The sequence below is a fragment of the Onychostruthus taczanowskii genome, unplaced genomic scaffold (genome assembly GCF_017590055.1).
Source record: "Onychostruthus taczanowskii isolate IOZ18803 unplaced genomic scaffold, ASM1759005v1 scaffold136, whole genome shotgun sequence".
Lineage (NCBI taxonomy): Eukaryota > Metazoa > Chordata > Aves > Passeriformes > Passeridae > Onychostruthus > Onychostruthus taczanowskii.
In genome coordinates this window covers 919253-942236 of record NW_024498529.1, presented here as the reverse complement: position 1 = coordinate 942236, position 22984 = coordinate 919253, and the positions used below count along the sequence as shown (strand labels likewise).

At 41.7% G+C, this 22984-nt stretch overlaps 1 protein-coding gene across 1 annotated transcript in view; it reads right to left on the bottom strand.

The window, feature by feature from the left end:
- ITPR2 (inositol 1,4,5-trisphosphate receptor type 2) overlaps window positions 1-22984 on the bottom strand; it is a 244644-nt gene that overhangs the window by 210028 nt on the left and 11632 nt on the right. Inside the window, exon 2 of the mRNA XM_041397170.1 lies at window positions 5244-5314. Within this exon, the coding sequence (XP_041253104.1) occupies window positions 5244-5314 (71 nt within the window). The remainder of the gene's footprint in view (window positions 1-5243; window positions 5315-22984) is intronic.

The window sequence follows — 22984 nt, the reverse complement described above, 5'->3', positions numbered from 1 at the left end:
TGGTGCTGCCTCTCTGTAGAGGACATTTTCCGAATCAGTATTACTTCAATTGTATTTCCCTCAATTTACAGACTAAAAAAATCTTATGATTTGTTCTCAGACAAGCTTTTTTTGCCATTTTATTTTACTTCTTAGGATTCCAGATGCATAGAAACCAGGTCATCTCATAATTTTTCCCAGTTTTTTTTTTTCTTTTTTATTAGAGTAACAAAACTATGTAAATTCAAGCTTCATGATCCTAAACATTGTAAGGAGGTGGAACAGTGCCTGTCCTAGAGATGCTACAGTTCAAATAAACAGGAAAAAAAGAGAATCTGAGGCATAAGATTATAAAGCAACTTTCCATCCCACAGCAGATCAAAAAGCCATTCCCTCCTGGAGGTCAGTCTAGCAACCCACTCATGAGACAGAATGTCTCTTCTGACTTCTCCAGACATTCCCAGGTAGTCCTAGATCCCAATCCATTACTTTATGGAGTCTTACATAAATGTTTCTCTTCCTGGGGACTAAGGAGGGAATATCAAAGGTAAGCAAATAGCACCTTCACTCAGGAAGTCTGAAAAGGAAAATAACTCCTACCCTTTAAATGTTCCTTGATATTGGATAAAGATGGTTTAGAACAATATCCGTCAGATGCTCTCTCCCCCTGCCCTCTCTTAGGGGTTTTTTTTTTTTTTTTAAGTTTTAGAAATTCAACTCTTGCCCATCATGGAAGATTTCTTTCGTTTGCAGAACTAGAGAAATTATCACATGGCTTTACTAAAACCAGAGAAATGGGTTTTGGAAAAGTGAAAGTGACAGGGAAAGAAAGAAGAAAGTGGAAGTGACAGGGCTGTAAAATCACAGTGTGTACAAAACTACTTGTTTTGGGGGGAAAAAAATGGACAAAAAGGTAAAAAAGAACTAGTGTGAAATAGAAAAGAGAAAAATGTGGAGGAGCAAGGAGTGGGGCAATGAAGTGTCCTAGGCAGGACAACAAAAAAGAGAAGGAAATTAAAGCAATTATGGAACTGGAAGGAACAAGAAGAAAATAAAAGGATAAACCAAAATTACGTAGAGGGCAAGTAAAAAGAAAAATGGCAGATGGAAGAGGAAAGGGTGGGAGGAAGAAAGGAGAGAGTGCAGAGAAAGGTAATGGAAGGGAGAGAAGAAAAAAGAATAGTCAGGAAAACCTTGGATCAGACTAAGACCTGAAAGGCAAAGGAGGGTATTTAGGAACCAGCATCACTTTCACTGCAGAAGCCTCAAAAAAAAATCAAAGGAATACAAATAAGAAAGTTTAGACCAGTTTTAAAACATAAGTCATTTTACATTTAAAATAGGAATGAGACTCGTGCTCCTTTTCCTTGATCAACAAGCAGGTCTTATCTGTGCTATTTTAGACCTTGGAAGCTGAAAGTGTTTCCCACTGGAGATAGAAGCATCAAACTGGAGTGTGTTTAGGGTCTCAGACTAAGGAAACCTGCAGTTGTGTGGCTCATGATGTGGCTTTTCTTCAAAGGTACACAACTCCTGGCACACAGTGTTCTTACCAATCACTGTGAACACAGCCCTGCAGCACAATAAGTGTTTCCATCACCACACTCAGTGCTTTGGATCTCACCAGCTTCAGCTGGAATTAAGACATGAACCACTTGGTTTGATCAGTCCCTTCAATGCAATATAGTGAATGTTATGTGGGGTTTCTTCACGAGGCTTCAGGAAACACCTGAAGTGTGTGGGAATTTGGTGTGGGATTAAATTCCACCCTCTTTTGCATTGATACAAATCTGGATGTGCACCCTGGTGAACACAGAGCCATTCCAGGTTCATCCCAGTGTGACTGGGGGAGGAATGGGAAGCACAGCTTCTTCATATGGACACAAAATGAGAAGCAACCACATCTTTCCTTAGCTTAACAATGCTCCACGCTGCAGGACATTCTGAAACAACCAGAATAGCAACCACCCACTCAAAAAAAAAAAAAAAAGGCAAGAAAGTAAACACATAGCAAAAATGAAACTGCTATTTTGAGACACCTCTTTACATAGGCTTTCCGTTTAGGCCAACAGCTCAGTACCTTGATTTGATCTCTGAGTGAGCCCTGTAGTGGAGATACAAGTCAAAACCACAATCTTTCTTTTTTGTCCCTCCCACTGGGAAAAGGGTTGATAAAATATTACCAAAAAAGAGCAAACAGTCCTCTCTGACATTAATTTTCAGAGTCAGTCCTTGAAATCTAAACATCTTGTTAGAAACATGTTTTTCTCATACTTCTTTGACACCCAGGTCGTGCTCTAACCTCAAATCAACAGCAGTTCAGCTATCAATGATAAAAACATTGTAAAGCATAGAGACAGCAGCTCCTATTAGCAAAGAGGCCCTACTCATCCTGCTCTTAGATGTTATTTTCAGTTGCTTATGTCTAATCATACAATTAATCATTCATGGCTAACTCTTCCTTTCATGTTAAGAACCTACTTAAAGCAGTTTTTGTTTGGTTTGTTAACTTTGCTGCTTTAATTGAAAGTTATTTCCCAGAAGGCTCTTGGGGAGAAAAATAAGGATTTTGCTTAGATTCTTGATTATAAGAACAACATTTAGAAACTCTTTTGCCTTAGGGCTCTGAGCAGAGCTAAGAAATTTGGCAAAGCATAGGTAACATGTGCTTTTGGTTGCTCTTATGGTAGAGACACCTCTGTGGTTCAAGGCACTAAATCTTAGTTAGACAGCAAGTTTCTGCTGGGCTCTCAGCAAAGCTGCTGCTATTCTCACACATAGAATTTGACTTAAAGGATGAAGGAGAAAACATCCAAATGATAGGTTTATCTTTCCTGCAGCCATCCTCCTGAACACACACTGTTTATGGATACTTGAAGCTAATATTATATTCAATGCCCCTAACACTATAACCATGCTTTTATAAAAAGGTGGGTTGCATAAATTAATGTGACAATTACTTTTCCACTAATTTAGTTTCTCCTTCCTACAGGTGTTAGAGACCTTATAGCACCTTTCAGTACCTTCAGGGGGCTTACAAGAAAGCTGGATGGAGAAGGATTTTTAAAAGCTGGATGGAGTGACAGGACAAGGGGGAATGGTTTCGAGCTGAAAATGGGTAGATTCAGATTGGATATAAGGAAGAAATTTTGCCCTGTGAGGGTGATGAGACCCTGGCACAGGTTGCTCAGAGAAGCTGTGGCTGGCCCATCCCTGGGAGTGCCCATGGCCAGGCTGGATGGGGCTCTGAGCAACCTCGGATAGTGCAAGGCATTCCTGATCATGGCAGGAGGCTGGAATGAGATGGGCTTTAAGGTACCTTCCAATCCAAATCATTCTGTGTCGCAGCTCATCCAAATTTGCATGCTACCACCATGCCAGCAGTCCCAAAATTAAGCTATGGAGCACTATCAAGAAGAGAGAGCTAATGAGTGACTGGAAGAAGGACTACAAAAGGAGCTAAGCAGCAGCAGGGAGGAGAGTAGCTACTAAAAAGTTTTAGGGCAGGGAGGGAGAGGGAGAAGAGGGAATCCCCAAAAAGAGGAGGATCTGAGTTAGAGGGAAAAAAAGGTTTGAATCTGTGGAGAAGAGGGAGCAGAGGCAACTGGAGATAAAGGGATGAGTTATGCAAGCAACAGACAGAGGTTACAATAAGGGACAGAGCCAAAACTGTCCACAACTAATGGAAACCACTCCCCTACAGAAGATGGGACGTAACTCAGGAGAAAGGACCTTGATTTCCCCACCAGCAGAAAACAGCTGTACATTTGTCAGTGTCCCATCCCCCTCTGGCATCTGCTCCACATGTGCTGCCACCACTGATGGCAAATCATTAGTGCTGGAAATTCAATCAGCTTCCACCCTGCATCAAAGTGCCCAAGTCATCAACACAGAAACCTATCAACTTTTTCTTTCTTTGCCTTTTGAAGTTAGAAATGAACAACACAGAGCTGCAAGAAAAGAACTCTAATGTACTGAAGTTATAAAATCAAGCCCTCAAACACTAGACAGTGAAAATATTATGGTTGTCTTTTTAAGCTCTGTTGAGATCCTTAGTTTTAGGCATTTGGGTGTATTCAATTATCCTATCACAAATCTTTCCCAGTGACCTTGGTCTTATCTAGAAACCTGGATATGCTCAACTTTAGAAACACATCAGGGTAGCCCAGTAACACAAATATTGTCCAAAGAACCCCCACCTGATATTTTGTGCAACCTGGAAACTGTGAGTCACTTGCAGGCAGTGAGGGGGTGAAATCACAGTTATGCAGCCTGAAAGCCACACTGGATGTTGCCCTCAGCTCTGCTTTAAAGTTATTCAGTCACATCAGTGACTGAAATTTATTACTGTTTGTTAGTTTCTAAGTATGCATCCTCACTTTCTTGCTTTCCAGTATCTGCCAGCATGCTGGAACTGGAACCAACTGCTGATGTTTCCTGAATAGATAATGGAAAAAAAGTCTTGAACTTTTTGGGAAAGCAGAACTTCACTCTCCCAATGTTTTAAATGCTTTATTTTTTGCAATAGTAGCATATACATAAGCATTGCAAATAAAATACTAAGGTTAAGCATGTCAGTGGAATGCCTGACAATCATAGAATGGTTTGGGTAGAAGGGACCTTAAATAGATAGAAACAGCCATGAAACACATTTCCCTAGCTCTAAATCAGGCAAGTCAGACTCCTTATCTCAGAAATCAGGCTATTAAGGCTCTCCTCTGGCACAGCTATGCATACTTTTTTAGCAGTCAAGAAATAAAAACTACCTGTTGTCAGCGCACTGTTATTTTTTTCCAATAAGCAAAACAGAATTATCCAAATCTACAAGGTCAAATTGAAAAAAATCAGATACAGTTTCACATAAAAGCAAAAAAAAAAAAAGCTGACAAAATATTTGAGGGTACTCCTTAATGTATCTTATAGTGGATGGCATCTTATCTTCAAAAGAAAATAAACAATCCATCAGCTCAAGTAGCTTTGGACCTCACAAGTTTCTTTGCCATTTACAGTGAGAGAGGTCTGGAGCAAAGAGTTTGTCACAGAGCAGGGGATCAGCGTTCAATGCGCAGAACAGAGCAAGCAAGTCTTGGACTATAGGAAAATTCAGCCCTTTCCCCATATTTTCCACCTGCCTCTTGTGCCTTTGGCAGATTTTGAGAACGAATTACAAAATTTGCCTTCATATTCCAGTTTGAAACTTCATGCCCAAGGAGTTAGAACTGCATCAGTTGGTCATTAAAAAGAAATGATCCCCAGTTACTGACCTCGGAACTTCTTTGGAGGATTAGCAAGATCACCTGCCTCTGGCTGGACCACACACCGGTCATCCACTAACCTAGAAAAACAAAAGTTACCACACTCACTAAAACATGCCATCAATGATTATAAATGCACAGACACACCTGCCACACAATAGATCCAAAAGCTTTCACATTTCTCCAGAGTAATACAAAAAATACCTTAGAAACTCTGTTATTCAGTTATTAAGCATAACCAAGAAAGTCTATGTTTTCCTTCCAGACAGGGATTTCTTATACAGCACTAAATTATGGCCTGCGTTTCAGCTCCCACTTCATTTAAATCCAGTTAAAATCCCTTTTGTCACACCAAATACATTGATGCTCCATGTAAAATTTATGTTTTCCTTCATCGGAGCCATTAACCCTCAATCAGAAACAGTTTGTTTCTCTGCAGCTGTCAGATTTTCTTCTTCACCATTTCCCATTTTTTTCCTCTGAGGAGGCATGTGGAATTAAGGTTCAGCTCTGATCAAAACTCCCAAGACCATACTTTCCTGTGCTAAAATGAATAAGCATTTCTTTAGTCCACAGCAGAAAATCTAGATGACAAATCTAATATATTTCTTGTAATATTTTAGAAGTTAAATAAACAATAAAATTTAAAATATGAATTGTTAAACTTATCTCAGAACTTCCTAGACATAAATTCAGCTTCCTTTCAGGAAGCATCCTGTAAATAATTTGCCCATTTCGAACAATTTATTCAGGAAAACCATGTTTAAGGACACACTACTGCCCTGCCACTTCACAGCAACATTCTTCACAGCATTTTTGTTTGAAATTGAAATAAAAAGCCCAAATTGGCTCCAGCCAATTTACACAATAAATGCATTCACCTTTCACTCAAGTTGGTGAAGGCTTTGCCTCCAGCCACAAGCACAGCGAGGTCAATCTCCCAGCACACCCATGAGTTTTTTACCTCTAGCAAGATGACAAAGCCTCCACTGTAGCTGCAGCTCCCAGAAGCAAAAATTACAAAGAATTTTGGAATTCAGCAGTTCCAATCTCACAACAGACTTAGATGCAAACATGCTTTGTCAGTGAGGAAGGGAAATTGAAAAAACAGTTTCAGGAGTGAGCAGGGGACCTTAGGGACTTTCGTTCTTCACAGTCTGGGTTAGGACAGGCTTAAAAAGACTGGAGTAAGGTTTGGATAGCAGGACTCAGAAGTTTTGCAGGCATCCTGCATTCTGTCCATGTTCTCATAGGCCAAAACATCCTGTAAACAGCACCTAAAACCTGGAGTCACTGAGAGCTGACTGGAAAGGATTACCTTAAACAGGAGCTTTGCCAAAGGATTTTAATGCCAAGGAGCACCTCTCACTCTCAACAAAATCCCTGGAAGGTTTTTAAGGAAGAACCCATAAGATTTGACCTTAAGCACTGTCAGGATGGAAGCATATTGAAAAGTCAACCATAACTTACAAGGAATCTCCTGTGTTCCTTGGTGGCAACTTGTACACCCTCATGACAACCACAACTGTGCGTGAAACACAAAACTTTCACCATGGCATGTCACTGTAGCAAAAGCCAGATAGAAAACAAGGTGTTGATGCTGAGCAAAACAAATGGGAATCTGCACACTCTGAGCCAGCCAGCTGCAGTGTTCAAACACACCGGCCTTGCAGAGAACAGACATTCAACAATTAATACCAATCACTTGCTGTGCACCATTCTCTAAAGACACAAAGATAAGGACCATAAATGAGTTTCGCAGCATTCGGGAACCAAAGACATCAGAGAAGACAAAGGAAAAAGGAGTTGGTGCCGCTCCCATCCTATGGACACAAAACCAGAGCACAGAAAGGTTGATTGACATGTGCCAGGGCAGTGCCATGCCAGAGCAGGAACATCATCTCCTAAGCCCTTGCTCAGCACCTCAGCTTCTCACATCTTTGTTTCTTATAGCACAGGACAAAAATCTGAGGAAAATAATGTTTTGTTTATTTAGCAGTTACTAAATTAACAATTTAATCCCCAGCATTTCCACGTAATGCTACTCATCCTGTATTCCAGCTGCCTGACCTTCAGGGAGTCTAAAAGCTCCTTGTTTACCCTGGAGGTGCTTGTTACCTCCAGGGTAAACAAGTACCATGGGGAGAGCTGAGCTGCACATTGCACATGATGCAAGACTTCAGCCTGCTCTGTGGAGGGGAACAGAAGAGGGTCTTCAAACACAGATCACTTCCTCTGACACACAATTCAAAATATTCAAATCCCACTTTTAAAGCAAGCCATAAGCAGCTGCTGGTTTGTTACTGACACCTGCCAGGTGGCTGCATTAAACAAGCAGCAATTCAAAACCTTTGTAACCTACTAACAAATCCATTTGAAATGAGGGAAACCAAACAACAGGCTTGTCTGCAAAAGGTCCTGGGCACCTGCCGTGACTGTCAGACCACACCACAGCAGGTTTTAAGATCACTTGCTTGTAGGTTTGAATAGGAGACCAAAGTGCACCAGACCAGGCTTTTCAGACAAAGGCAGAATTTACTGTATTATATTTATTGCATTATATCATAAAATGTGCAAGCTATGTAAATACTGATCCAAACTACGGTGCAAATATTCAAGCCACTTAACCATGGTATGATCAGAGAAGCTTTAACAAACTTCAAGGGGTTTAGTTCCTCAGCTGGACCACAGACAATACTGCTTTGTGCTCCCTGCTGTCATTCAGCACCTGGCACATACAACACAATTGCATTTCAGTTTCCCATACGTTGGCAGCACATAAACAACAAAGAAGATCCCTGCACACGTATGAAACAATCTCTAGCTGAGTGCATTCTCCCCTGAACACAATAAATACCTGGGGTTTGCACAATCCCCCCAAGTAACTGCTGTAATTAAGCCGTACAGTTCATTGTTAGTGCCTAAGATAAATCATCAGGAAAGTCAAAACAGTAATTACAGCCCTAGACTTTACGCATGGCCCTTTGTATTCAGTAATTGCAGAATTAGGGGCTGAAAGAAACAACGCTAATGGGATTGCTCGTCCCAGATGCCCAGTCATTCTCCCACTGAAGCCAGTGGAAATTTTTCCACTTATTGCAGGGCAGTCAAGGACACTTCCTCATCATTGTGCCACAGGCAGCCAACCTCACAGAGCAGCAGATGTTTAAGCCATAAAGGTCTCACAGTGTTCATAAGTGTACACAACTACAGCGTACAAAGGCTCATTAAACAAGAATTGGAGGTACCTAAAGCAATGCCTAGGAGATAAGGTGTGCTTCTCCACGAAGGCAAAGGGGGAAAGTAAAGGCAGTTTCAACTCCACACTATCATCACAAAATCACCCAGGATGAGTCAGGGTGGAAAGAGCCACAGTGGGTCAGCTGGTCCCACCTTCCTGTTCCAGCAGGGCCACCCCAGAGCACAGGATTGTGCCCAGGCAGCTCTGGAATATCTCCAGTGAGGACACTCCATACCCTTTCTGGACAATCTGTTCAGTGCTCAGTCACTGCACAGGAAAAAGGTTCTGCCTCATGTCAAGTGGTCAAAGCATGACCCTGTAGAGTTCTGCACCTCCCTTCCCTCTCCTCTCACTCTCCCCCATCATCTGGTGGAGTTGAAGCTGCCTCTTCTCTTATGAAATGGGAGGGAGGACACTGGGGTGGGAGGAGCAGGACTGAGCAACAGTAGTACAACTGATAAGCAAAGTATGTTGGCAGAAAAGTCTAATGCTGCCCGGGTTCATAGATAGGAATCATATATGCTCCGTAAGTCTTTGTGTCCTGCAAGCTCCCCTGATTACCTAACACAGGCTAAAGTTAAATACACCAAAGGTTTCTAGGAACTTGCAGATGTAGTGCAAGAGTCAAGGAATAGTTGTACATCTGTAATCCTAAAAGGACTGTTCCCAGTGATAAGTTATTTTAGATTTACTACTGAGATACAGTTGCATTCTCAAAGAACAAACACCAATGTAAGAAAACAATAGGAAAGGAATTATGGTGGGTTTCATGAATTTTAGGTCTCTTTCATAACAGAAGATGCTTTTTAGGCTGTCAAAGAAAGCAGCTACATAATATCCTTTATCTTAGCTTTATACCTTGAGTTTCAAAAATACCATCCTGAAATGTATTTTGTCTCTTCCTACCAACAGAGATTTCCATCCAATAATCATAGCCAATATTATAAAGTACAATAATACCTGAATAAACACATGAGCACACAGACTCTCCCACAGGTGGAAATGCACGTGTGTGGGTGTAACTTGTTTAAAAATACAAGACCCAGCTGCTCATGTCTATTACACATTTCGTACTATTTATACATCTATGGAATATTCTACTCCTCAAAAAGCTGAATAAACTAAGCTAGAGGTTATGTCTTCAATGCAAGGCACTCACGTTGCTCAGCTTTTATTCTCTTAATGGTATCATAATTTCACTGCCTTTTTGGGCAGCACAAGGCCTGGGCAGCAGCAGCAGGAAAAGGGGAAAAGTTGGTAACCAGCATCAGCAAGAGAAGCTGGGCATTTTAACTGCCAGTGGAGCCCAGCAACATATTGGTTCACAGAGAATGCTGAGGTTCCATCCCAAAACCAAATAACCTCAATATCCCCTCATGAACAAAAGAGCAGTCCACAAAGCCTTCCTCGCTTTGCTCCTCTGATTTCCCTTCACACAACCTCCTCCACAGAAACGTTCCTCCAGGGCACCTGCCACCCAGGACACTTCTTTCCTCCCAAACTGCGGCACAAAGCCTCTCTTGTGCTCCACACATCCCAGCAACTGCTGGGAAAGAGAGGTGCAAGTCATACCACCAAGAAATCAACCAATAACGAACAATAGGTGATTAAAATTTTGCTGCCCTGGAAATCAAACATCAAATACCTAAGTGCCAAAACAATCAGATCCACCCAGTTCTTCTCCAAGTCCACCCACTTTTCATTTCAATGAGCCTATTATCAGGCATTGTCTGCTTCAAGTGGTCTCCTGCCAAAAATTTACAGTCATCCTACCTCACCCTTCCCAAAATGTGAGTTCGTACTCCTTTCTGACTACCAGTCCTGCTTCAAATTATTTACAGCTCTATGATTAGCTACCCTGTATGAAATGTGTCCTTCTTCCTGTCTCTTTCCAATGCCAAATTTTTCACCATCATGTTTTCACATCCTTTAGGGTCCTCTACAGTAATCCCAGCTCTAGCAGAAAATAAAAAGGCTCTTCCTTGCACTTATAGAAGGGCTATTACACCTCTGTACAATTTAAGAAGATTCCATGCTAAAAAGTCCTTTCAACAAATGGGTGGACAGCAGAACACAATATTTAAAGAACTTCATAGCGGTGAAGCACAGCAGCACAGAGACAAGAAAGTCTGGCTCCTGCCTGCCTCAAACCTTAGGAACTTTATACTTTCCTTCCTGAACAAATTTTAATTTCTACAAACAAAGCATAAAACAGTTTGAAAAGTGCTGTTAAATAAATACCCTTACACCGGGAAAGCAAAATTCTATGCACCTAAAACATTCCAAACTTCTAAAGGTGTCTAAAACAGCAGACAAATTTCACCATGAACAACCTTCAGTGCAAAACCAAGATGTGGATGCATTTTATCTAAGCTACACAGAGCAGGAACACTCAGCCATTCCAACCATCCCAAAAATGCTTGTGCAGGTCACTTGGTATTAGCAAACGGTGTGGAGACACAAGGGCAGAAAGCACAACGCCAAGCACATAGTGGGAAACAAAAACACCACTATACAAGCAGGCAGCTCCACATTTGCACTAATAACTGCACAAATAATCAGCCCTAAAGTTTTTCCCTTATCTGATAGTGCATTATATGTTCCTGTAACTGTACCTGCGGGCTTGCAAGTCAAGGGGGAGGGAGTAAAAGAAGTTTTTCTTCTCAATTAAGTAATCCAGCTATAAATCCTGAATGTCATTTTGTTATTCTATTGTATTGTGTTATATCCAATCATGCGTTTAGATTGCAAAAGCTTCTGTTTGGTAGAATTTGTTTATCCCTTTTTATAGCTATATTTACTTTAAAACATTGTGCAATTTCCATTAAATTAGAAGAACAGAACTAAAACATATTATTACAAAGGAATAAAATGCTATTTGGAGGTTGCAGAGGAAGGGAGAAAGCATGGTTCTTGGATTTTGGTCTCAGTTTTGCAATTTTCTTGGCCTGCGTAATAGGTAAGCCATTATTGCACCAAGAAAATGGTACAGAGCTTCACTTGGACATACTGATTTTTGCCAAGCAAACGAACATTTGCACAGTATTTCAAGATCCTCGCATCAATACAACATACATCAAGTCACTCTCAGCAGTGCCAACACACCTATATATATTCTGCGGTCAAAGGTGACTGGGAATTGGTCAGTCACAAGGCTGAGAGAGCACAATGTTTGGACAATGCTCTCAGGCACAGGGTGTGATTCTTGAGGCTGTGCAAGGCCAGGAGTTGGACTCAATGATCCTTGTGGGTCCTTCCAGCTCAGGATATTCTGTGATTCCATAGGGAACTGGCAATGGGAGGAGGTGTGCCAGCCTATCCCACCCAACTCCCTCCCCAGGCACACCCAGTTCTGCTGTACTTCTCTACAACACTGGCGCTCTGCTCCCAGGCAGGTTTTGGCTTCAGTCTGTCTCAGTGCCTTTGATAAACAATTACACTCCCATAAACCCAAGGAAATGATTGATTTCTTCCTTTGTTTCTTTTCTATTTTTTTTAATATGAAAAGTAAGAGTCTATCATACAAGGATGTTACGACAGCCTAAAGGCATTTAATTGGAAAACCCACAGGCAAACCTTCTTTTGGGTGAAATTCATATTAAAGCTAAAAAAAATTGAAATTATAAAATGAATTTTAGGAAAGCTTTCTGAAGGCTTTCTTTAGTGGCTTGCAGGACACATCACCTGGAGGACTGGACAATTTTTCCACTACTAACATCTTCCTTTTAGGTGAAATCTTGGCTGTCTTAGAAAGGACAAAATTTCCACTGAAGTCTCTGAGGCCAGGATTTCACCCCCATCATCCCAGCTTCCCAGAACTGCACTGAGGGATGAAGTTGAAAGAAGCAGCAGTGTCAGCACCTCACACAGAGGGTCATTCATCAAAGATTTAATTGCAATCTAACCTCTGCAGCATTTCCACTGAATCCAGCCAACTACATATGGAATGCAAGCACGGTAACAAGCCCAGGATTTGGTCCAAACTTAGATGTTAATCCAAATTACACACATGACTTTAACTCTGGTTGCTCACACCTTACAATCCCCCATAACAGGTCTGCAACTCAGCTGTCTCAAAGTAAAAAAGCACAGATAAAGTAGAATTACTAGGCATTTCAACCTAACACACATTAGAAACACTGACACTAGGACCACTGTATGCTAAAAATGAGGGTGTCAGAGGCAACCCTGCATCTTTATGTGAATTTTAGGCATGTAGGTCACCAACTGGTCCCTATCAGACTGAGCAGTTTAAATTTCCATGGTACACAGTGACTTCAGAAAAGAGATCCTAGTAACAGCATCACTGCTCCCAAAACCAAGCAGAACTCATTGCAGAGTTACCTATTCAGCCACAGACAAAGATAAACCAACAGCATAGGGAAAATAATCCAAGTCAAAAGAAATTCTATGTCTAGTTTACAACAAAAGAATTTGAGGTTTTTTTCTCAGCTTTGCACGTATCTTTCAAGTGACCATCAAGTGAATGGTCACTTGAAAGGACTGCTTGGAAGAACTATATGCTAATAAAAGAAGTCAGGCTGGATCGTTCACTGCTAACAGCACTTAATGAGAATGCAGAGATTTACCCAGAAAAACACTATTGAGAAATGCCAATATCTGTCCAGTGATCAAAAAGTGACTTCATCCCTGTAATGAAGGCCGTCACACCTACTCATCAAAATGGCAACACTTACTGTAGAAAGGAAGCATAAGCAAAGGAAGAAAATTAGCAAACTTTGCTGAAATAGCACAATGTAAAAATATTGCTGTGTAAGCAGACAAACCAGCCTCAGATGCTACTGTAAGGCCAATAATGAACCTCAGCATCTGGAATGACAACATATATGTAGGCAAACAAATGCATACAGAATATATACATACACAAATATACATGAAAAAACTATCAATCTTGCAAACACAGGTTGGAATGTAAATCCTGGAAAACGATCCAAGTTCTTTCTCCATTTTGTAACACAAACAGCAATAATCCAGCAGACCAACCCATGTCACACTATGTAAAAATGTGAGTGGAAAACATTGCTCAACCAAAGCGTTGACATTTTACACATTCTGCGGTGCTTATTTTACAAAGGTGAGGCAAATTTTACACACGTTATTTTTTTGCTTAAGCAAAAAACCCCAATTTTTCAGACAATACAGATAACAAAACCCTCCATGTTACAAACACTGTTATATGTCAAGGTACTGAACAAAGAAAGGGCTCACCTCATTTCAGAGGCCAACAATGGGGACAAGTCCCAAGCTAGTGTGAACGCATAATTCCACTGAAACTAGTCAAACAGCCCTTTTCTGCAGCAACACAGTACCTGACCTAGTGCTTTTTATATCCTTCCTTTAGTGCACCTTCTTTCAGCAGCCACAGAAACTGTCCAAGCACATCGTACAACATATCCTGAGCTCCCCCGACACAGCCCCTTTCCATGAGACGTGCAATATCCCGGCACGGTGCAAACCTGGGCTTTACACTGGGATCATAATCCTTTCCTGACCACCCCCTTGGTCTGGAATTACAGCATTGCCTGGTTTTGCCTTCAGATAAAAGGAGACAGCTCTCAGATAGAACAGCATAACCACCAACAAGCTTGTAGCCAGCACGCAATCCAGCTCCCAAAAACTCTGCTGCTGGTTTCAGCCTCTACTTCTGCCCCTGGGGACAATGACTTTGGCCGGTAGGAATTCCCTGAATGAGGTCTGCTCACCCTTTAACATGTCCAGCTCTCACCAGTGGCAATGAGAATTGTGCACAGGAGATACCTCCACATCAACACATGCTCCAATTCTCTCAACAAAGGATTGTATGATTTTTATTTTCACTTTGCAATAATAAATGTTTACGAATTTTTGCAGCTTGCCCTGCAGCTTGTGGGGGTTTTTTGCATATTCTTTGCTCTTCTCTTTCTTCAGCAGCAAGTTAAAAAAAAAAAACAAAACAGCTGAGAAATCAGTGGCTTTATTTACTTGTCTTAAAACTGAGAAAAGCCAGTTTCCTACAGAGAGAGATCATTTTGGGAGCTGTTCCAGATTGTCTCAGAACTGCTTTCCCAGTTGCTGGGAGCTCCTCTAGGAGCCCTTTGCCACACCTACCCCAACCTGTACACACTCGCTTGAGCGGGTCCCACGTGGCAGCACAGAGCCAAAACCTGAAGAGGAAATGCTTAGGAATGCTCGGGCCACAGTGGAAGGAGCTGGGAAGTAGGAGAGTCACGAAACAGCAGCCACAAGCAGGGTGGCAAAACAGTCACTTCTGTGCAAGTGGACAGGTGTGACCCTGTTCTACTTGTAGGAACTTTTCATAACCAATATTTTAAAGCAGGAAAATGACATAACAAGCAGGTTCACATCTCAAAACTGTTTCAGACCTTTCTCAAACCAACCAGGCTGCAGGCTGGCATCTCCCACCCGGAGGCTACACTCACAAGAGCCAATCTCACGTGCCCAAGGGCTCTCCCAGGCTCTGAGGTAGAGAAAGCCCCACATCTGCTCAGCAGAGCTCAGCATGCTAACCAGTGTGGCTGCGTACTCCAGGAGGAGTTTCCAGGACCCCTCCAGGCTCATCCCTGCACAGGTCTGGGGACAGCATAAGTGGCAAAAATCACTCCAGAAAACACAGCAGTACAAGCTATTGCATCCAGCACCCAGAGCACACAAGAGCAGGTGTCTATTAATATAGATTTTTCTTTTTGGTCCACTTGAGCTCTCAGTAATGACTCTGCTGAGCACCAAGGAGCTCTGAGTCTCTGGCTGTGCTGTCACCTGTCAGTCAGATCATCTTCTAAGGTGTGTCTAAACAACAAGCTCTGTTACAAAAAAATTAGTTTGGCCTTCTACCTTCAGGCCCTCCAGTTCAGCAGCATTCTTTTCAGCTGAAGGAAATGCTTCCAGGTCTCCTCACACAGCTTATCCTGACACCTTAACAGAGGAAAAACACCTGCAAATAATCACTTTCTACTGGGAAAACTGGGGTCTTTTATCACTTGCATGCGTTTACTGAGAATTAACTGGCAGAGAAACAAAGAAATCAGGTTTTCTAAAAAAGCCTTCACTTGGTGATACAATAAGTGGAACAATGATAGCCACTTCATTTTTCCTTTTTAAATGCAATCCCGCTATACACACACACACACTTATCAACACTCATGCTACAAATCCCACAGAATCAATGGGTTTGAAAGATGCAGGCTGTGTTTGACCTGGCAGAAAGGAGCATGGTTCCTCCTTCTGGATCAGTATCAAAGACAATCTGGGCACACACAATGCACCTTCCCCCTTCTGTGCCAAAGTATGTACCTCAGAAAGCAAAGGCAAACCAGCTCCAGGGTTACATCTAACCAAGCCAAAGCAATCAACTCTAGAAGAAATGTAATGCTATCATAAATTTTATTCCAAACCATGCGATCTTTGGTATCTTTTCTATTGGTCTTCTTCCTGATGCTGCATTGAGAGATATTAAAAACCCCTCTACTTTCACTGGAAAGGAAAAGAGTGTGTTCCTTGCTGTCACCACTGCCCTAAAAAATGTGAAAAATGGCCTCCAGCTCTGAGAGCTCAAAAACCAGAAGACCAAGAGAATAGATGCACACATGATTGCTTTTTTAAATCTCACCATTTTTCAAACCCCTCTCTTTTGTTTCTGGGGGATCTGACTCATAATTTTCAGAAGCAAACAGGAAGCACTGCAGACATCTCCAAGTGTTTCCTCTCTCCACCCTCCCACCCAGCCCTCTTGTCTTTTACATAATTTCTGGAGACTTTGTTATTCCTTTTGCTATATTAGCAATGACACAGCACTTCCCTACACTCACTCCAGTGTGCTGAGGTGCAAGAGACCCTCCTTTTCCCAGCTCCAAGGGAGAGATATCCTTCACCCCCTTAACAGGACAAAGCAGGGCTTTCCCTGCCTGAGGAAGCCAGACCTTGGGAGCTGGCAGGAGCCAGCTGTGGGGAATTCAGTCCTCCTCCCCACAGAAGAGTGGGACCTGGAGCAGAGAAACAGGATGAAGAAGTGTTAGAAGGTAATGTGCCGGGAAAGCCTTTTTACCTCACTCCATTTATTACAGCGCTTCCTTTCATTGTATACATGGGAAAAATAACATTTCCCCTTCTCCACTCACCAGCAGGACCTGTCAGAGCACTGGGCAAGCAGCTTCTTGGCAGGCTGGGCAGGAGGCATGGCAGAGGGACAGCCTTGGGATCAGCTCCTCTGCACACAGAGTGGAGCCCTGACTGAGCATACAGGGCTTTAGCTTGTGCTGCAAGAAGTTCTTCATGCCCTCAAGCAACAGGGGAATGGGGAAGGGCAGAATCCAAAGTGTGGGAAAGGTAATGGGACAGCACAGGGCTCCAAGGCACAAGGCAAAGGGGACAGAAACAATATGAGGGATGACAGGAAAAAATAAATTACCTGGTTTGAAGAGGACCATGCAGCTCCCACAAGGAACTGAAGCAAGGTCAGGATGTGATGGGTAATGGACTAAGTAGCCACCATTCCTTACTCCTGCATGACCAACTCTCAAGCAGGATGGTGGGGACCATGCAGAAATGCAATGGAAATCCACCTATTTCCCTTTTTAGAGATGCCAGCTCTCTCTGGCCAGAGCAGACAAAGTAAATGGGATACATTTTAGCAGCTCTTCTCAGGAAGAAGGCATTGTGCTTTTCAGGGTGCTTTGTGTATTCCATCCCTTTGTGTCAGTACAAGGTCTTAAATGCAATTAACAGGCAAGCCTGAGATCCTGAGGTTTATTTTCATGACACCCCTGTTCCACAGAGACTTTGCAGGAGCAACTGCTACTGCACACTCTCCCTGCAAAGGGAACCTGGACACAAAAACAAGCATACCAAAGCTTACATCTAGTTTCAAGTTAAACTAATTGGTACAAACGCCCCCTTTTAAAAACTTCTACTCTAACATGGTGCAATAATATTTAGCACAGTAAAACTATTCTAACCTTTTCCTTATCACTCCACAAAGCTCTCAGACACATTATCACAAGAGCTTAACCTGCTGCCTGGCACATTAAGATTAAAAATCTGACCACTGCCTCAGCTACTAGTCCCTATTCACTTGTGCATAGTAAATAATACTCCACAGCTGTAAGCTGATCTGAAAAGATAGTAGAGCACCCCACCCAAAAATCAGCTCCATTTTTATCACCTCCCCAGATTTTATGACCTAATCAAAAAGCCATCATCTATCACAGTGGTGCAGCTTTGCATATGGTTACACAGTTCCTTCTCCAAGTCAAACAGCACCACATTGTCTGGGATAATCTCATCCACTCACATAAACAATTAGTCTGCTATATTTTGATTAACACTTCCGTTCAAGAGGACGTTGAGATGTTTCAGCCTAAGTGGAAGAAGGTCTGGCCTCCTGCTAAAACAGATGCTTTTTCCAGATGCTTTTTTCCTCCCTGAGTGGAAATCCCAGCTGTCAGCCTTCCCCAAGCACCTCCCTGGAGCAGAATTCTCCACTATTTTCTGATTTGACAGACAGAAATAAAACAGCATACCTGATGTTGCAGCATATGCCACACAGAGTATTATCATATAATTTCAGAAGGCTTCAACCCATACAGATTAACATCATGTCACTTCAGAAGGCTGCAAGCATCCACCCTTCTTGTTCTTTAGCCCAACCTTTTATACCCCTCACGGTTCATGCATTGCACCTGTGTGCCCTCTGTACCCTTTGGTGACTGGTCAGTGCACCTGTGTCTCATTACCTTCAATACTGTCAGCTTCAATAATGTCTCATTACCTTCAATACTGGTCAGCTGTCCTGCACAGCTGTAGCCCATTGGGGATGAGGCTCAGCCACAGCCCCACTCCCAATTACTACAAACTGTGTGCCTACAACCTGACACTCCTTTGAGTTACAAGACCCACAGATCACAACATTGAATAACAGAACTAAGTTGACCCAAACGCAGGCAAGGGCAACAGTAAACATTAATCTGGGTCATTCATTTGACATTACAACCTTTCAGAGCCTGAGGGTCTCTAAGCAACAGTCAACCCCATTAGCACAAATCATCTACTAAATTGCTTAAATATATGAGCTCATACTGCTTAGAGAGTGCTGAGAAACACTCACATAAACTTTTGACGGGGAACAGTAATGTGAAGCCACTGACAAAAAACAGCTTTCAGCGTAAGTGTACATCCACAGCCTTGGTGGTTTGAAAAACTATTCACCAAGGCAAAAGACACAATGATATCTGACACCACAGTTCACTCACATATAAATTCTTCCATTGGTACAGCGCTCTAAATAAGACATCAGAAGTTAAGTGCTCTCTTGTGATCCATTAAGATAGAAACAGATATTGGTTAAACCTAAATATTATCATACTTCCTAGAAAAACTGAAGCAGAGACAAGGCTTTATTCTACTGCATGTATATGCTGCTTGCTACTCTGGTTAGTTAAAAGGACTACAAAATTATTCCTGTACTTCACAATGTGCTGTTCATCTGGCTGGACTGCAACTTTGTGTCAGCAGTTATGTGAGTTGGAAGTGAGCTTGAGCCTTTGTTCTTTTTTCTAACCTCTAATCTGAAAATGTTTTAGAACATGTTTTTGTTTATTTTTACCTTTCAAGTTTAATTTTTGCCATCGGAAAAGAGCACCAAAAATAACTATTTGTGTTTAAAGCTTTGTGTTTACACAACAGAAAAGCTTGTCTCTAACTTGTCATCCTGAAATTAGGAAAAAAGTATCACAGCACTTTTACCTCACCAAAGTTCTGCTAAGTTCCTGCCAACTAACTTTGAAAAGATCCTGTCATAGCTGTGGAGCAGACTTTCAATGGCATTTAAATCAGATATTCTGCTAACTTACTCTGGCAATAAAGTGCCCAGAAAACAGTTGACCAGCAAGTGCTCAGTTCTGGATCTACAAGGGATGGCACAAATATCCAACTTCCCCTCCTCTCAGCACACTGTAGGCAAGGTGGGGGAAGTAAAAATGAGACTTCACAGCACTCCCTGTAATCCCCTCTAGGCAAGACCCATTAGAAAGCAGCTGCTGCCACATTAGGGCTGATATTAATCAGAAACCCAGACACACAGAATTTCATCTGGACACCTAGGTGCCTGTTTAAGATGGGAACAGCAGCCTCCAAAGAGAAAATCCCTCACCCCCAGACTAGGACCAAACCACAAGCTACCAATAGAGCTACTAATATTGGAAAGAGCTATCAATATTCACAATGCACAGAAAAATCCTCCTCCCTCTTCAACTAGATTAAATAACCTATGCCTCACTGCATTGACAACAATTTAGTCCCATTTGATATGGAGAAGGACTGAGAACTCACAGAAGGTATTTGAAGTCCACCCTACAAAACAGATCCATATTTCTTTTGGCTGCAAAAGTCAGGGACAAAAAACTCGCACCAGGTTTTTAACACAAACAATAAATGCCTTCAACAGTCCTTAGAAAACAAGTACTCAGATTTGATCCCTTCATCTACCAGCACACAAAAACAACCAAAATCCAGCCAAAACAGAAATTCTAAAGCTCCTTCAATGGGTAACATCATCCACCAACAACAGATCTCTACACCATGGTAGTGGGTATCACTCTGACAGCATTTGAAGATACGTGACATTTCATCACTCAGACAAGCCTGTGAATGCATTATCTTCATTATCCTCAGAGGACTGAAGTGTTTAAAAAGAATAGCTGACAAGATATTTGCAGTCCTTTCAGGCTAAAGGGATAAAATTCCTTTAGTTCTTCTATGACCTCTGCTAAACTGAGATAATAGATGAAAAGCAGCCACTGAAAAAAATGCTTTCACCTCAGCTTGTTGGAAATCTTTATTCTTGATCTGGACACGAACTTAGTCTTCTTCGTCTTTGTACTTGTCAGTACAAGGGTTGACAATTTTAACATATATTTCAACTACTTAGGAAAAGGAGGCACAAAGGGCAATTGGGACTGAATTCTCCTTGATTCATTATGTCCCACTCACATCCAGTCAATCCCTGGACTTCATCAGCTCTCCTGTAAAATTCCACCCAAGAGATGTTCAAGTTACTGAACAGGCTAAAACAAGCTTTTCCAACCTTGTGTTTGATCTTCTACACAGTCCACATCACCCCAAAAGTTCTTAATGATGTAGGAATTTGCTTTATATTGAAATAAAATAACTTCTGGAGTATAATTCGTATTCATATCTACTCCTGTTTTAAATTCCTCAAAAGCAGTGCGACACAGTGCCCTCATTTCCTTGAACCTATAATGGGAGAGTTGAAGGTAGAAGTCCGTAATGATTCTTTCTACCCACACCCATCAGCCTGTGGGCACATTGAGATAGTGAGTCTTTTCTGAAAGCCTGCCATCTCAAAAGCTTAGCAAAATACTTGGAATTCCAAATTCTCCTTTGATCCATAGATAATTTACTCTTATTTCTATATCTACAAAAGTCATTCAGCCAAATTTCTCCAACTTGCAGAGCCCTTTGGTGCCTGACTTCATAAGCACTGGGATTTTGTGAAATAAATCACAACTGTCTTAGTGGACAGTCATAACTACCAGTCATGACTAGCAGAAAAACCCTCAGCTCCTCAGCCACACACTCCAGTGATGCCCCCACAAGACACTGTTGAGCTGGGCTCTCTCCCTTTTATCTGTCTTGCCAACGTCACATTTTCTGCACCATTTCCCACTTCCTGCTTACATGCTACCAAATCATACATTTTGCAAATCAGCCATGACTCTTCTAGCACCCCCCGTTTCTGCAGTCTCAAAGCCACAATACAATTTCTGAATGAATATAACCACCTGTGTACTACCTCATTTCTAAATTCCAAGTTTTCCTGATGAGATCAGAAAACATTGATCTCGCCACTTTGAGGGGATGCTACACTTTCAGATGATGGCAAGAGCCCAAATGATCTGTGAAAGCTTTTGGCTAATCTGCAATCTGTTCCAGGAGCAATACATTCACCAGGTGTGTGATTCTGCAGGTTTTGCACCTTATACAGAAGGTTTTGCAAATTATGAGAAGAAAAAGCAATGCCTTTTTCAGCAGTAGTTCCTTGATCTCCTGCCTAAGGCAATATCTCCAAAGAGTTAATTTGGGTGAGGCATCAAGGTGACCCTGTTGCTCCCAGATCTGCGAGCACCTGTAAAAGCACAGCCCTATTAACTCCTTCAGCAAAACATGCCAGCTGCTCTCAAGAAGCCTCAGCATAGTACTGACCATGTACTTCTTCCTCAGATAAATTAAAATTAAAACACCTGAAATTTTAAGTACCAAGAAGAGTTCTCCCCAAAGAGGTCAAAAATTTCTGTCCTACTTTGTCACCTTCTAAGCTGCCCCTTGCCTTCTCATACCTGTTCTTCCACAGCTGAGTAACTGATCTGTGAGGTTATTCCTAAAGTAAAATCTCTGCTGAGGCTCAAACACAAAGCAATCCAAAGCTCCCCTCACATATATTTTGTGGAAAAATAGATCAGAACCACAGCAAATATATTTTTTACTAACTCAGTGACCCCCACCCTGCTTTATTTGCCACTCATTTCCCTAACTTGCCTGAACAATTCTTAATTGCTGCCCATAAAATATTTTACTTTCATCTGCAAATCATCGCTCCAAGTGTCACTAGGAAACCTCTTTGCTTTGACTCCTACTGATGCACCCAGCTCTTTTTCCAGATGGCATTTTTATTATTGGTTTAATTCTACCCCCAAGGCTTCCAGTTCTCGTATTAGAAATAATATCAATTCTCTCTGGTCTCCTCTCTTTTCTGTGATTGCTTCTTGCACCATGGATCGACATGAATACCAGTCACAAATTTACACTTTGGAAGTTGGATCCATCCCATGATACCAGATTATTGTTAGTCAGAAGCAACTATGTCAATTCTGTAGACTTAAGGGCTGTTTCTGCCATAAAGAAAAGTTTGAGATGATATCAGGTAATTTTTTCATCAGTCATTTGGAAATAGTTTTACATAGTCAGAGAATCATTTAGGTTGGAAAACACCTCTAAGATCGTTGAGCCCAGTGAGTCCGAGAACTTGTGAATTCTTGTTTTCCTGAACCCAGGACATATCAAACAGCAGGAGTTTCTCTGATAGCAGTTTTCAGAGAGTAGACTGCTCAGTGGCACACTCATTTTATTGCTCTTATGTAGCTATGATACTTTATGAAAAATCCTTTGCTAGGATTTTTCCCCTCTTGAGAGTTGAGGGCCTCAGGAAAGAAATGTAAACAATAACTATCTGCTGCTGTGGAGTGCAACAGATGTATCTTCCATTGGTACATGTGGATTGTTTTCAATTGATGACCAATCACAGCCACCTGTGCCAAGCAGTCACAAGATTTTGTTATGCATTCTATTCTATTCTTGTTCTTTGTAGCCTTTTGATTATCTTTTCTCTCTGTTCTTTTAGTATAGTTTTTATGTAGTATTTTAATATATATCATAAGATAATAAATCAGCCTTCTGAGAAAATGGAGTCAAGCCTCGT